The sequence below is a fragment of the Salvelinus fontinalis genome, unplaced genomic scaffold (genome assembly GCF_029448725.1).
Source record: "Salvelinus fontinalis isolate EN_2023a unplaced genomic scaffold, ASM2944872v1 scaffold_0022, whole genome shotgun sequence".
NCBI lineage: Eukaryota > Metazoa > Chordata > Actinopteri > Salmoniformes > Salmonidae > Salvelinus > Salvelinus fontinalis.
In genome coordinates this window covers 638,934-653,794 of record NW_026600231.1, presented here as the reverse complement: position 1 = coordinate 653,794, position 14,861 = coordinate 638,934, and the positions used below count along the sequence as shown (strand labels likewise).

Genomic DNA, 14,861 nt, shown 5'->3' with positions numbered 1-14,861 from the left:
GTATAGTGATGTAATGATATAGTTATGGGGTCTAAGTCATATACAGTATAGTGGTGTAATGATATAGTTATGGGGTCTAAGTCATATACAGTATAGTGATGTAATGATATAGTTATGGGTCATATACAGTATAGTGATGTAATGATATAGTTATGGGGTCTAAGTCATATACAGTATAGTGGTGTAATGATATAGTTATGGGGTCTAAGTCATATACAGTATAGTGATGTAATGATATAGTTATGGGGTCTAAGTCATATACAGTATAGTGGTGTAATGATATAGTTATGGGAGTCATTATCTCACCATGCTGGATGTCCTTCATGTCCAGATGCAGACTGGACATCAGAATCCCCACCGCCTGAGAACGCTTGTTGTTCAGCAATTTGACCACCTGCAGAGAGAGAAACATCAACACATGACACACTCAGAGAGACGGAGGGAGAGAGCGAGAGAGGAGGGAGAGCGAGGAGGGAGAAAGGGAGTGGAGAAAAAGACAATGCAATAACTTCAGAGACAGAATGAATGAACGAGAGAGGGGGGCGCGACAGAGGAGGGGGGGAGGCGCGACAGAGGAGGGGGGGAGGCGCGACAGAGGAGGGGGGGAGGCGCGACAGAGGAGGGGGGGAGGCGCGACAGAGGAGAGGGGGGGGAAGAGGGGCGAAAGAGGAGGGAGGCATAAATCACGAGAAAACAAAAAGAGCAAACTAGAATGCTATTTGGCCCTAAACAGAGAGTACACAGTAGCAGAGTACCTGACCACTGTGACTGACCCAAACTTAAGGAAAGCTTTGACTATGTACAGACTCAGTGAGCTTAGCCTTGCTATTGAGAAAGGCCGCCGTAGGCAGACATGGCTCTCAAGAGAAGACAGGCTATGTGCACACTGCCCACAAAATGAGGTGGAAACTGAGCTGCACTTCCTAACCTCCTGCCCAATGTATGATCATATTAGAGAGACATATTTCCCTCAGATTACACAGATACACAAAGAATTCGAAAACAAATCCAATTTTGATAAACTCCCATATCTACTGGGTGAAATACCACAGTGTGACATCACAGCAGCAAGATGTGTGACCTGTTGCCACAAGAAAAGGGCAACCAGTGAAGAACAAACACCATTGTAAATACAACCCATATTTATGTTTATTTACTTTCCCTTTTGTACTTTAACTATTTGCACATCGTTACAACACTGTATATATACATAATATGACATTTGTAATGTCTATTTTGGAACATTTTGTGAGCAATGTTTACTGTTTTTTAATACTTTTGTTTACTTTATTTCACTTGCTTTGACAATGTTAACATATGTTTCCCATGCCAATCTAGTCCGTAAATTGTTTTGAGAGGGGAGAGCGGGAGAAAGAGGGCGGCGGAGAGTGGGAGAAAGAGGGCGGGGGGCGGGAGAAAGAGGGCGGCGGGCGGGAGAAAGAGGGCGGCGGGCGGGAGAAAGAGGGCGGCGGGCGGGAGAAAGAGGGCGGGAGAAAGAGGGCGGCGGGCGGGAGAAAGAGGGCGGAGGGCGGGAGAAAGAGGGCGGGAGAAAGAGGGCGGCGGGCGGGAGAAAGAGGGGGGCGGAGGGCGGGAGAAAGAGGGCGGGAGAAAGAGGGCGGAGGGCGGGAGAAAGAGGGCGGAAGAAAGAGGGCGGAGGGCGGGAGAAAGAGGGCGGGAGAAAGAGGGCGGAGGGCGGGAGAAAGAGGGCGGAGGGCGGGAGAAAGAGGGCGGGAGAAAGAGGGCGGAGGGCGGGAGAAAGAGGGCGGGAGAAAGAGGGCGGAGGGCGGGAGAAAGAGGGCGGGAGAAAGAGGGCGGAGGGCGGGAGAAAGAGGGCGGGAGAAAGAGGGCGGAGGGCGGAAGAAAGAGGGCGGAGGGCGGGAGAAAGAGGGCGGGAGTGCGGGAGAAAGAGGGCGGGAGTGCGGGAGAAAGAGGGCGGGAGTGCGGGAGAAAGAGGGCGGGAGTGCGGGAGAAAGAGGGCGGGAGTGCGGGAGAAAGAGGGCGGGAGTGCGGGAGAAAGAGGGCGGAGTGCGGGAGAAAGAGGGCGGAGTGCGGGAGAAAGAGGGCGGGAGGGCGGGAGAAAGAGGGCGGGAGGGCGGGAGAAAGAGGGCGGAGGGCGGGAGAAAGAGGGCGGGAGAAAGAGAGCGGAGGGCGGGAGAAAGAGGGCGGAGGGCGGGAGAAAGAGGGCGGGAGAAAGAGGGCGGAGGGCGGGAGAAAGAGGGCGGGAGAAAGAGGGCGGAGGGCGGGAGAAAGAGGGCGGAGGGCGGGAGAAAGAGGGCGGGAGAAAGAGGGCGGAGGGCGGGAGAAAGAGGGCGGGAGAAAGAGGGCGGAGGGCGGGAGAAAGAGGGCGGGAGAAAGAGGGCGGAGGGCGGGAGAAAGAGGGCGGGAGAAAGAGGGCGGAGGGCGGAAGAAAGAGGGCGGAGGGCGGGAGAAAGAGGGCGGGAGTGCGGGAGAAAGAGGGCGGGAGTGCGGGAGAAAGAGGGCGGGAGTGCGGGAGAAAGAGGGCGGGAGTGCGGGAGAAAGAGGGCGGGAGTGCGGGAGAAAGAGGGCGGGAGTGCGGGAGAAAGAGGGCGGGAGGGCGGGAGAAAGAGGGCGGGAGGGCGGGAGAAAGAGGGCGGAGGGCGGGAGAAAGAGGGCGGGAGAAAGAGAGCGGAGGGCGGGAGAAAGAGGGCGGAGGGCGGGAGAAAGAGGGCGGGAGAAAGAGGGCGGAGGGCGGGAGAAAGAGGGCGGAGGGCGGAGGGCGGGAGAAAGAGGGCGGAGGGCGGGAGAAAGAGGGCGGGAGAAAGAGGGCGGAGGGCGGGAGAAAGAGGGCGGGAGAAAGAGGGCGGAGGGCGGGAGAAAGAGGGCGGGAGAAAGAGGGCGGGAGAAAGAGGGCGGGAGAAAGAGGGCGGAGGGCGGGAGAAAGAGGGCGGAGGGCGGGAGAAAGAGGGCGGAGGGCGGGAGAAAGAGGGCGGAGGGCGGGAGAAAGAGGGCGGGAGAAAGAGGGCGGGAGAAAGAGGGCGGGAGAAAGAGGGCGGGAGAAAGAGGGCGGGAGAAAGAGGGCGGGAGAAAGAGGGCGGGAGAAAGAGGGCGGAGTGCGGGAGAAAGAGGGCGGAGTGCGGGAGAAAGAGGGCGGAGTGCGGGAGAAAGAGGGCGGGAGAAAGAGGGCGGAGGGCGGGAGAAAGAGGGCGGAGGGCGGGAGAAAGAGGGCGGAGGGCGGGAGAAAGAGGGCGGGAGAAAGAGGGCGGGAGAAAGAGGGCGGGAGAAAGAGGGCGGGAGAAAGAGGGCGGGACAAAGAGGGCGGGACAAAGAGGGCGGGACAAAGAGGGCGGGACAAAGAGGGCGGGACAAAGAGGGCGGGACAAAGAGGGCGGGACAAAGAGGGCGGGACAAAGAGGGCGGGACAAAGAGGGCGGGAGTGCGGGAGAAAGAGGGCGGGAGTGCGGGAGAAAGAGGGCGGGAGTGCGGGAGAAAGAGGGCGGGAGTGCGGGAGAAAGAGGGCGGAGTGCGGGAGAAAGAGGGCGGAGTGCGGGAGAAAGAGGGCGGAGTGCGGGAGAAAGAGGGCGGAGTGCGGGAGAAAGAGGGCGGAGTGCGGGAGAAAGAGGGCGGAGTGCGGGAGAAAGAGGGCGGGAGAAAGAGGGCGGAGGGCGGGAGAAAGAGGGCGGGAGAAAGAGGGCGGAGGGCGGGAGAAAGAGGGCGGAGGGCGGGAGAAAGAGGGCGGAGGGCGGGAGAAAGAGGGCGGAGGGCGGGAGAAAGAGGGCGGGAGAAAGAGGGCGGGAGAAAGAGGGCGGGAGAAAGAGGGCGGGAGAAAGAGGGCGGGAGAAAGAGGGCGGGAGAAAGAGGGCGGGAGAAAGAGGGCGGGAGAAAGAGGGCGGGAGAAAGAGGGCGGGAGAAAGAGGGCGGGAGAAAGAGGGCGGGAGAAAGAGGGCGGGAGAAAGAGGGCGGGAGAAAGAGGGCGGGAGTGCGGGAGAAAGAGGGCGGAGTGCGGGAGAAAGAGGGCGGAGGGCGGGAGAAAGAGGGCGGGAGAAAGAGGGCAGAGGGCGGGAGAAAGAGGGCGGGAGAAAGAGGGCGGGAGAAAGAGGGCGGGAGAAAGAGGGCGGGAGAAAGAGGGCGGGAGAAAGAGGGCGGGAGTGCGGGAGAAAGAGGGCGGAGTGCGGGAGAAAGAGGGCGGAGGGCGGGTGAAAGAGGGCGGAGTGCGGGAGAAAGAGGGCGGGAGAAAGAGGGCGGAGGGCGGGAGAAAGAGGGCGGAGGGCGGGAGAAAGAGGGCGGAGGGCGGGAGAAAGAGGGCGGAGTGCGGGAGAAAGAGGGCGGAGTGCGGGAGAAAGAGGGCGGAGTGCGGGAGAAAGAGGGCGGGAGTGCGGGAGAAAGAGGGCGGGAGTGCGGGAGAAAGAGGGCGGGAGTGCGGGAGAAAGAGGGCGGGAGTGCGGGAGAAAGAGGGCGGAGTGCGGGAGAAAGAGGGCGGGAGTGCGGGAGAAAGAGGGCGGAGTGCGGGAGAAAGAGGGCGGGAGTGCGGGAGAAAGAGGGCGGGAGAGAGGGAGAAAGAGAGGGGGAGAGGGAGAGAGGGAGAAAGAGGGGAGAGGGAGAAAGAGGGAGAAAGTGGATGGGGCAGTTATTGCAAGTGTATTTTAAAAGCCTGACATCCCAGTTAAGAAGTTACTTCCTAAACCTCATGTGTGTTTAGTTTAAGTAAATGTGGACCTTCCCTTCCCACAACGTTGGTTACTACGGACTCTCATCCAAGGTCACGGTTTTCCTGTTGACCTTCCCACAACGTTGGTTACTACTGACTCTCCTCCAAGGTCACGGTCTTCCTGTTGACCTTCCCACAACGTTGGTTACTACTGACTCTCCTCCAAGGTCACGGTCTTCCTGTTGACCTTCCCACAACGTTGGTTACTACTGACTCTCATCCAAGGTCACGGTTTTACAGTTGACCTTCCCACAACGTTGGTTACTACTGACTCTCATCCAAGGTCACGGTTTTCCTGTTGACCTTCCCACAACGTTGGTTACTACTGACTCTCATCCAAGGTCACGGTTTTCCTGTTGACCTTCCCACAACGTTGGTTACTACTGACTCTCATCCAAGGTCACGGTTTTCCTGTTGACCTTCCCACAACGTTGGTTACTACTGACTCTCATCCAAGGTCACGGTTTTCCTGTGGACCTTCCCACAACGTTGGTTACTACTGACTCTCATCCAAGGTCACGGTCTTCCTATTGACCTTCCCACAACGTTGGTTACTACTGACTCTCATCCAAGGTCACGGTTTTCCTATTGACCTTCCCACAACGTTGGTTACTACCGACTCTCATCCAAGGTCACGGTTTTACAGTTGACCTTCCCACAACGTTGGTTACTACTGACTCTCATCCAAGGTCACGGTTTTCCTGTCGACCTTCACCAGTCAGAACAGTTTCATGACGGGAACAAAGAGACACCATCAGATAACATTCAGGACAGGATGAACTTCCTGTGTACTTCCTTGTCAGAGTACGTGTTCAATGCATCACATCCCTTCTGCTTCTACCTAGCATCGTATCGGTCTGCTATTAAAACATCCCATATTCTTTGTATGAATCAGAAACATGTCCTTTGTTTTCACCTCAACAGCGCTCCAGCTTCGGCAGGCAATTAAGGAACGGAGAAAGTAAAACAGTCTGTATATGATTATAAATGACTGGCGTCCATTTCCCCATCAGCAGCTGTAGCACACTGAACGACTCCGCTCTCTGATTAAATAATTACCCCGTATGAGGTTAGAGACAGACCAGAAGGTCTACTAGGAGAGAGAGAAACCCACGGTGACCTACCACAGGCCAGGGCTACTAGGAGAGAGGGGAACCCACAGTGACCTCACACAGGCCAGGTCTACTAGGAGAGAGAGGGGAACCCACAGTGACCTCACACAGGCCAGGTCTACTAGGAGAGAGAGAGGGGAACCCACAGTGACCTACTACAGACTAGGTCTACTAGGAGAGAGAGAGAGAGAGAGAGAGAGAGAGAGAGAGAGAGAGAGGGGAACCCACAGTGACCTCACACAGGGCAGGTCTACTAGGAGAGAGAGAGGGGAACCCACAGTGACCTACTACAGACTAGGTCTACTAGGAGAGAGAGGGGGGAACCCACAGTGACCTCACACAGGCCAGGTCTACTAGGAGAGAGAGAGAGAGAGAGAGGGGGGAACCCACAGTGACCTCACACAGGCCAGGTCTACTAGGAGAGAGAGAGAGAGAGAGAGGGGGGAACCCACAGTGACCTCACACAGGCCAGGTCTACTAGGAGAGAGAGAGAGAGAGAGAGAGAGAGAGAGAGAGAGAGAGAGAGAGAGGGGGGAACCCACAGTGACCTCACACAGGCCAGGTCTACTAGGAGAGAGAGAGAGAGAGGGGAATCCACAGTGACCTCACACAGGCCAGGTCTACTAGGAGAGAGAGAGAGAGAGAGGGGGGGAACCCACAGTGACCTCACACAGGCCAGGTCTACTAGGAGAGAGAGAGAGAGAGAGAGAGAGAGAGAGAGAGAGAGAGAGAGAGAGAGAGAGAGAGAGAGAGAGGGGGGAACCCACAGTGACCTCACACAGGCCAGGTCTACTAGGAGAGAGAGAGAGAGAGGGGAACCCACAGTGACCTACCACAGGCCAGGTCTACTAGGAGAGAGAGGGGGGAACCCACAGTGACCTCACACAGGCCAGGTCTACTAGGAGAGAGAGAGAGAGAGGGAAACCCACAGTGACCTACCACAGGCCAGGTCTACTAGGAGAGAGAGAGGGGAACCCACAGTGACCTCACACAGGCCAGGTCTACTAGGAGAGAGAGAGAGAGAGAGAGGGGAACCCAAGGTAACCTCATCACAAGACTGCAGCAGTGTGTCTTAAAGCCAATTTATGCTTGATCCGAAAGTGTGGTCCGAGGCGCCGTATGGATGGTGTGACGAGATGCTGAGCCTCTGGAGGAACCCAGAAGACAACTTGAGCTCCGTACTGCATCGCTGTGCTCCTCAAGTTCTGTAACATTGCGGAGGGCTATGTATAGCTCTGCATTGATGTGATTGGTTGATGGGAGGTGAGGGCAGGAGGTCCTGTATAAATCCCTGACAACAGCTATGCCAAGTACGAATGCCCTGACTTCTGCAGAGGCCCTATCACAGTAAATGCTGTACGGCCAATGGAGACGTGAGGTTTACCATGCAGAGACCAGAGACTGGAGCAGTGTGTGTTTACTGTGTAGAGACTGGAGCAGTGTGTGTTTACTGTGTAGAGACTGGAGCAGTGTCTGTTTACTGTGTAGAGACTGGAGCAGTGTGTGTTTACTGTGCAGAGACTGGAGCAGTGTGTGTTTACTGTGTAGAGACTGGAGCAGTGTGTGTTTACTGTGTAGAGACTGGAGCAGTGTGTGTTTACTGTGCAGAGACTGGAGCAGTGTGTGTTTACTGTGCAGAGACCAGAGACTGGAGCAGTGTGTGTTTACTGTGCAGAGACTGGAGCAGTGTGTGTTTACTGTGCAGAGACTGGAGCAGTGTGTGTTTACTGTGCAGAGACTGGAGCAGTGTGTGTTTACTGTGCAGAGACTGGAGCAGTGTGTGTTTACTGTGTAGAGACTGGAGCAGTGTGTGTTTACTGTGTAGAGACTGGAGCAGTGTGTGTTTACTGTGTAGAGACTGGAGCAGTGTGTGTTTACTGTGTAGAGACTGGAGCAGTGTGTGTTTACTGTGCAGAGACTGGAGCAGTGTGTGTTTACTGTGTAGAGACTGGAGCAGTGTGTGTTTACTGTGTAGAGACTGGAGCAGTGTGTGTTTACTGTGTAGAGACTGGAGCAGTGTGTGTTTACTGTGCAGAGACTGGAGCAGTGTGTGTTTACTGTGTAGAGCCCAGAGACTGGAGCAGTGTGTGTTTACTGTGTAGAGACTGGAGCAGTGTGTGTTTACTGTGTAGAGACTGGAGCAGTGTGTGTTTACTGTGCAGAGACTGGAGCAGTGTGTGTTTACTGTGTAGAGACTGGAGCAGTGTGTGTTTACTGTGTAGAGACTGGAGCAGTGTGTGTTTACTGTGTAGAGACTGGAGCAGTGTGTGTTTACTGTGTAGAGACTGGAGCAGTGTGTGTTTACTGTGCAGAGACTGGAGCAGTGTGTGTTTACTGTGTAGAGACTGGAGCAGTGTGTGTTTACTGTGTAGAGACTGGAGCAGTGTGTGTTTACTGTGCAGAGACTGGAGCAGTGTGTGTTTACTGTGCAGAGACTGGAGCAGTGTGTGTTTACTGTGTAGAGACTGGAGCAGTGTGTGTTTACTGTGTAGAGACTGGAGCAGTGTGTGTTTACTGTGTAGAGACCAGAGACTGGAGCAGTGTGTGTTTACTGTGTAGAGACTGGAGCAGTGTGTGTTTACTGTGCAGAGACTGGAGCAGTGTGTGTTTACTGTGCAGAGACTGGAGCAGTGTGTGTTTACTGTGTAGAGACTGGAGCAGTGTGTGTTTACTGTGTAGAGACTGGAGCAGTGTGTGTTTACTGTGTAGAGACTGGAGCAGTGTGTGTTTACTGTGTAGAGACTGGAGCAGTGTGTGTTTACTGTGTAGAGCCCAGAGACTGGAACAGTGTGTGTTTACTGTGCAGAGACTGGAGCAGTGTGTGTTTACTGTGTAGAGACTGGAGCAGTGTGTGTTTACTGTGCAGAGCCCAGAGACTGGAGCAGTGTGTGTTTACTGTGTAGAGACTGGAGCAGTGTGTGTTTACTGTGCAGAGACTGGAGCAGTGTGTGTTTACTGTGCAGAGACTGGAGCAGTGTGTGTTTACTGTGTAGAGTCTGGAGCAGTGTGTGTTTACTGTGTAGAGACTGGAGCAGTGTGTGTTTACTGTGTAGAGACTGGAGCAGTGTGTATTTACTGTGTAGAGCCCAGAGACTGGAGCAGTGTGTGTTTACTGTGTAGAGCCCAGAGACTGGAGCAGTGTGTGTTTACTGTGTAGAGACTGGAGCAGTGTGTGTTTACTGTGCAGAGACTGGAGCAGTGTGTGTTTACTGTGTAGAGCCCAGAGACTGGAGCAGTGTGTGTTTACTGTGTAGAGACTGGAGCAGTGTGTGTTTACTGTGCAGAGCCCAGAGACTGGAGCAGTGTGTGTTTACTGTGCAGAGATTGGAGCAGTGTGTGTTTACTGTGTAGAGCCCAGAGACTGGAGCAGTGTGTGTTTACTGTGTAGAGACTGGAGCAGTGTGTGTTTACTGTGCAGAGACTGGAGCAGTGTGTGTTTACTGTGCAGAGACTGGAGCAGTGTGTGTTTACTGTGTAGAGACTGGAGCAGTGTGTGTTTACTGTGCAGAGACTGGAGCAGTGTGTGTTTACTGTGCAGAGACTGGAGCAGTGTGTGTTTACTGTGTAGAGACTGGAGCAGTGTGTGTTTACTGTGCAGAGACTGGAGCAGTGTGTGTTTACTGTGCAGAGACTGGAGCAGTGTGTGTTTACTGTGTAGAGCCCAGAGACTGGAGCAGTGTGTGTTTACTGTGCAGAGACTGGAGCAGTGTGTGTTTACTGTGTAGAGCCCAGAGACTGGAGCAGTGTGTGTTTACTGTGCAGAGACTGGAGCAGTGTGTGTTTACTGTGTAGAGACTGGAGCAGTGTGTGTTTACTGTGTAGAGACTGGAGCAGTGTGTGTTTACTGTGCAGAGACTGGAGCAGTGTGTGTTTACTGTGCAGAGACTGGAGCAGTGTGTGTTTACTGTGTAGAGACTGGAGCAGTGTGTGTTTACTGTGTAGAGACTGGAGCAGTGTGTGTTTACTGTGTAGAGACTGGAGCAGTGTGTGTTTACTGTGTAGAGACTGGAGCAGTGTGTGTTTACTGTGTAGAGACTGGAGCAGTGTGTGTTTACTGTGTAGAGAGTGGAGCAGTGTGTGTTTACTGTGTAGAGACTGGAGCAGTGTGTGTTTACTGTGTAGAGACTGGAGCAGTGTGTGTTTACTGTGTAGAGACTGGAGCAGTGTGTGTTTACTGTGTAGAGACTGGAGCAGTGTGTGTTTACTGTGTAGAGACTGGAGCAGTGTGTGTTTACTGTGTAGAGACTGGAGCAGTGTGTGTTTACTGTGTAGAGACTGGAGCAGTGTGTGTTTACTGTGTAGAGACTGGAGCAGTGTGTGTTTACTGTGTAGAGACTGGAGCAGTGTGTGTTTACTGTGTAGAGACTGGAGCAGTGTGTGTTTACTGTGTAGAGACTGGAGCAGTGTGTGTTTACTGTGTAGAGACTGGAGCAGTGTGTGTTTACTGTGTAGAGACTGGAGCAGTGTGTGTTTACTGTGTAGAGACTGGAGCAGTGTGTGTTTACTGTGTAGAGACTGGAGCAGTGTGTGTTTACTGTGCAGAGACTGGAGCAGTGTGTGTTTACTGTGCAGAGACTGGAGCAGTGTGTGTTTACTGTGCAGAGACTGGAGCAGTGTGTGTTTACTGTGCAGAGACTGGAGCAGTGTGTGTTTACTGTGCAGAGACTGGAGCAGTGTGTGTTTACTGTGTAGAGACTGGAGCAGTGTGTGTTTACTGTGTAGAGACTGGAGCAGTGTGTGTTTACTGTGTAGAGACTGGAGCAGTGTGTGTTTACTGTGTAGAGACTGGAGCAGTGTGTGTTTACTGTGTAGAGACTGGAGCAGTGTGTGTTTACTGTGTAGAGACTGGAGCAGTGTGTGTTTACTGTGCAGAGACTGGAGCAGTGTGTGTTTACTGTGCAGAGTCTGGAGCAGTGTGTGTTTACTGTGTAGAGTCTGGAGCAGAGTGTGTTTACTGTGCAGAGACTGGAGCAGTGTGTGTTTACTGTGCAGAGACTGGAGCAGTGTGTGTTTACTGTGTAGAGACTGGAGCAGTGTGTGTTTACTGTGTAGAGACTGGAGCAGTGTGTGTTTACTGTGTAGAGACTGGAGCAGTGTGTGTTTACTGTGTAGAGACTGGAGCAGTGTGTGTTTACTGTGCAGAGACTGGAGCAGTGTGTGTTTACTGTGTAGAGCCCAGAGACTGGAGCAGTGTGTGTTTACTGTGTAGAGACTGGAGCAGTGTGTGTTTACTGTGCAGAGACTGGAGCAGTGTGTGTTTACTGTGCAGAGACTGGAGCAGTGTGTGTTTACTGTGCAGAGACTGGAGCAGTGTGTGTTTACTGTGCAGAGACTGGAGCAGTGTGTGTTTACTGTGTAGAGACTGGAGCAGTGTGTGTTTACTGTGTAGAGACTGGAGCAGTGTGTGTTTACTGTGTAGAGACTGGAGCAGTGTGTGTTTACTGTGTAGAGACTGGAGCAGTGTGTGTTTACTGTGTAGAGACTGGAGCAGTGTGTGTTTACTGTGTAGAGACTGGAGCAGTGTGTGTTTACTGTGTAGAGACTGGAGCAGTGTGTGTTTACTGTGTAGAGACTGGAGCAGTGTGTGTTTACTGTGTAGAGACTGGAGCAGTGTGTGTTTACTGTGTAGAGACTGGAGCAGTGTGTGTTTACTGTGTAGAGACTGGAGCAGTGTGTGTTTACTGTGCAGAGACTGGAGCAGTGTGTGTTTACTGTGTAGAGCCCAGAGACTGGAGCAGTGTGTTTACTGTGTAGAGACTGGAGCAGTGTGTGTTTACTGTGTAGAGACTGGAGCAGTGTGTGTTTACTGTGTAGAGACTGGAGCAGTGTGTGTTTACTGTGTAGAGACTGGAGCAGTGTGTGTTTACTGTGTAGAGACTGGAGCAGTGTGTGTTTACTGTGCAGAGCCCAGAGAGTGGAGCAGTGTGTGTTTACTGTGTAGAGACTGGAGCAGTGTGTGTTTACTGTGTAGAGACTGGAGCAGTGTGTGTTTACTGTGTAGAGACTGGAGCAGTGTGTGTTTACTGTGTAGAGACTGGAGCAGTGTGTGTTTACTGTGTAGAGACTGGAGCAGTGTGTGTTTACTGTGTAGAGACTGGAGCAGTGTGTGTTTACTGTGTAGAGACTGGAGCAGTGTGTGTTTACTGTGTAGAGCCCAGAGACTGGAGCAGTGTGTGTTTACTGTGCAGAGACTGGAGCAGTGTGTGTTTACTGTGTAGAGACTGGAGCAGTGTGTGTTTACTGTGTAGAGACTGGAGCAGTGTGTGTTTACTGTGCAGAGACTGGAGCAGTGTGTGTTTACTGTGCAGAGACTGGAGCAGTGTGTGTTTACTGTGCAGAGACTGGAGCAGTGTGTGTTTACTGTGCAGAGACTGGAGCAGTGTGTGTTTACTGTGTAGAGACTGGAGCAGTGTGTGTTTACTGTGTAGAGCCCAGAGACTGGAGCAGTGTGTGTTTACTGTGCAGAGACTGGAGCAGTGTGTGTTTACTGTGTAGAGTCTGGAGCAGTGTGTGTTTACTGTGTAGAGACTGGAGCAGTGTGTGTTTACTGTGTAGAGACTGGAGCAGTGTGTGTTTACTGTGTAGAGACTGGAGCAGTGTGTGTTTACTGTGCAGAGCCCAGAGACTGGAGCAGTGTGTGTTTACTGTGTAGAGACTGGAGCAGTGTGTGTTTACTGTGTAGAGACTGGAGCAGTGTGTGTTTACTGTGCAGAGACTGGAGCAGTGTGTGTTTACTGTGCAGAGACTGGAGCAGTGTGTGTTTACTGTGCAGAGCCCAGAGACTGGAGCAGTGTGTGTTTACTGTGTAGAGCCCAGAGACTGGAGCAGTGTGTGTTTACTGTGCAGAGACTGGAGCAGTGTGTGTTTACTGTGCAGAGACTGGAGCAGTGTGTGTTTACTGTGCAGAGACTGGAGCAGTGTGTGTTTACTGTGTAGAGACTGGAGCAGTGTGTGTTTACTGTGTAGAGACTGGAGCAGTGTGTGTTTACTGTGCAGAGACTGGAGCAGTGTGTGTTTACTGTGCAGAGCCCAGAGACTGGAGCAGTGTGTGTTTACTGTGTAGAGCCCAGAGACTGGAGCAGTGTGTGTTTACTGTGTAGAGACTGGAGCAGTGTGTGTTTACTGTGTAGAGACTGGAGCAGTGTGTGTTTACTGTGTAGAGACTGGAGCAGTGTGTGTTTACTGTGTAGAGTCTGGAGCAGTGTGTGTTTACTGTGTAGAGCCCAGAGACTGGAGCAGTGTGTGTTTACTGTGTAGAGCCCAGAGACTGGAGCAGTGTGTGTTTACTGTGTAGAGACTGGAGCAGTGTGTGTTTACTGTGCAGAGCCCAGAGACTGGAGCAGTGTGTGTTTACTGTGCAGAGACTGGAGCAGTGTGTGTTTACTGTGTAGAGACTGGAGCAGTGTGTGTTTACTGTGCAGAGACTGGAGCAGTGTGTGTTTACTGTGCAGAGACTGGAGCAGTGTGTGTTTACTGTGCAGAGACTGGAGCAGTGTGTGTTTACTGTGCAGAGACTGGAGCAGTGTGTGTTTACTGTGCAGAGCCCAGAGACTGGAGCAGTGTGTGTTTACTGTGTAGAGCCCAGAGACTGGAGCAGTGTGTGTTTACTGTGTAGAGACTGGAGCAGTGTGTGTTTACTGTGCAGAGACTGGAGCAGTGTGTGTTTACTGTGCAGAGACTGGAGCAGTGTGTGTTTACTGTGCAGAGACTGGAGCAGTGTGTGTTTACTGTGTAGAGACTGGAGCAGTGTGTGTTTACTGTGTAGAGACTGGAGCAGTGTGTGTTTACTGTGTAGAGACTGGAGCAGTGTGTGTTTACTGTGTAGAGACTGGAGCAGTGTGTGTTTACTGTGTAGAGACTGGAGCAGTGTGTGTTTACTGTGTAGAGACTGGAGCAGTGTGTGTTTACTGTGTAGAGACTGGAGCAGTGTGTGTTTACTGTGTAGAGACTGGAGCAGTGTGTGTTTACTGTGTAGAGACTGGAGCAGTGTGTGTTTACTGTGTAGAGACTGGAGCAGTGTGTGTTTACTGTGTAGAGACTGGAGCAGTGTGTGTTTACTGTGTAGAGACTGGAGCAGTGTGTGTTTACTGTGTAGAGACTGGAGCAGTGTGTGTTTACTGTGTAGAGACTGGAGCAGTGTGTGTTTACTGTGTAGAGACTGGAGCAGTGTGTGTTTACTGTGTAGAGACTGGAGCAGTGTGTGTTTACTGTGTAGAGACTGGAGCAGTGTGTGTTTACTGTGTAGAGACTGGAGCAGTGTGTGTTTACTGTGTAGAGACTGGAGCAGTGTGTGTTTACTGTGTAGAGACTGGAGCAGTGTGTGTTTACTGTGCAGAGACTGGAGCAGTGTGTGTTTACTGTGCAGAGACTGGAGCAGTGTGTGTTTACTGTGCAGAGACTGGAGCAGTGTGTGTTTACTGTGTAGAGACTGGAGCAGTGTGTGTTTACTGTGTAGAGACTGGAGCAGTGTGTGTTTACTGTGTAGAGACTGGAGCAGTGTGTGTTTACTGTGTAGAGACTGGAGCAGTGTGTGTTTACTGTGTAGAGACTGGAGCAGTGTGTGTTTACTGTGTAGAGACTGGAGCAGTGTGTGTTTACTGTGCAGAGACTGGAGCAGTGTGTGTTTACTGTGCAGAGACTGGAGCAGTGTGTGTTTACTGTGTAGAGTCTGGAGCAGTGTGTGTTTACTGTGCAGAGACTGGAGCAGAGTGTGTTTACTGTGCAGAGACTGGAGCAGTGTGTGTTTACTGTGTAGAGACTGGAGCAGTGTGTGTTTACTGTGTAGAGACTGGAGCAGTGTGTGTTTACTGTGTAGAGACTGGAGCAGTGTGTGTTTACTGTGTAGAGACTGGAGCAGTGTGTGTTTACTGTGCAGAGACTGGAGCAGTGTGTGTTTACTGTGTAGAGCCCAGAGACTGGAGCAGTGTGTGTTTACTGTGCAGAGACTGGAGCAGTGTGTGTTTACTGTGCAGAGACTGAAGCAGTGTGTGTTTACTGTGCAGAGACTGGAGCAGTGTGTGTTTACTGTGCAGAGACTGGAGCAGTGTGTGTTTACTGTGTAGAGACTGGAGCAGTGTGTGTTT

At 52.5% G+C, this 14,861-nt stretch overlaps 1 protein-coding gene across 3 annotated transcripts in view; it reads right to left on the bottom strand.

Moving 5' to 3' along the window:
• The window catches only part of LOC129842185 (formin-2-like), a 448,967-nt gene that overhangs the window by 123,306 nt on the left and 310,800 nt on the right, over window positions 1–14,861 (bottom strand). For all 3 annotated transcript variants that reach the window (XM_055910617.1, XM_055910615.1, XM_055910616.1), the window contains one exon: window positions 307–394. In XM_055910617.1, coding sequence (XP_055766592.1) covers window positions 307–394 — 88 coding nt within the window. The remainder of the gene's footprint in view (window positions 1–306; window positions 395–14,861) is intronic.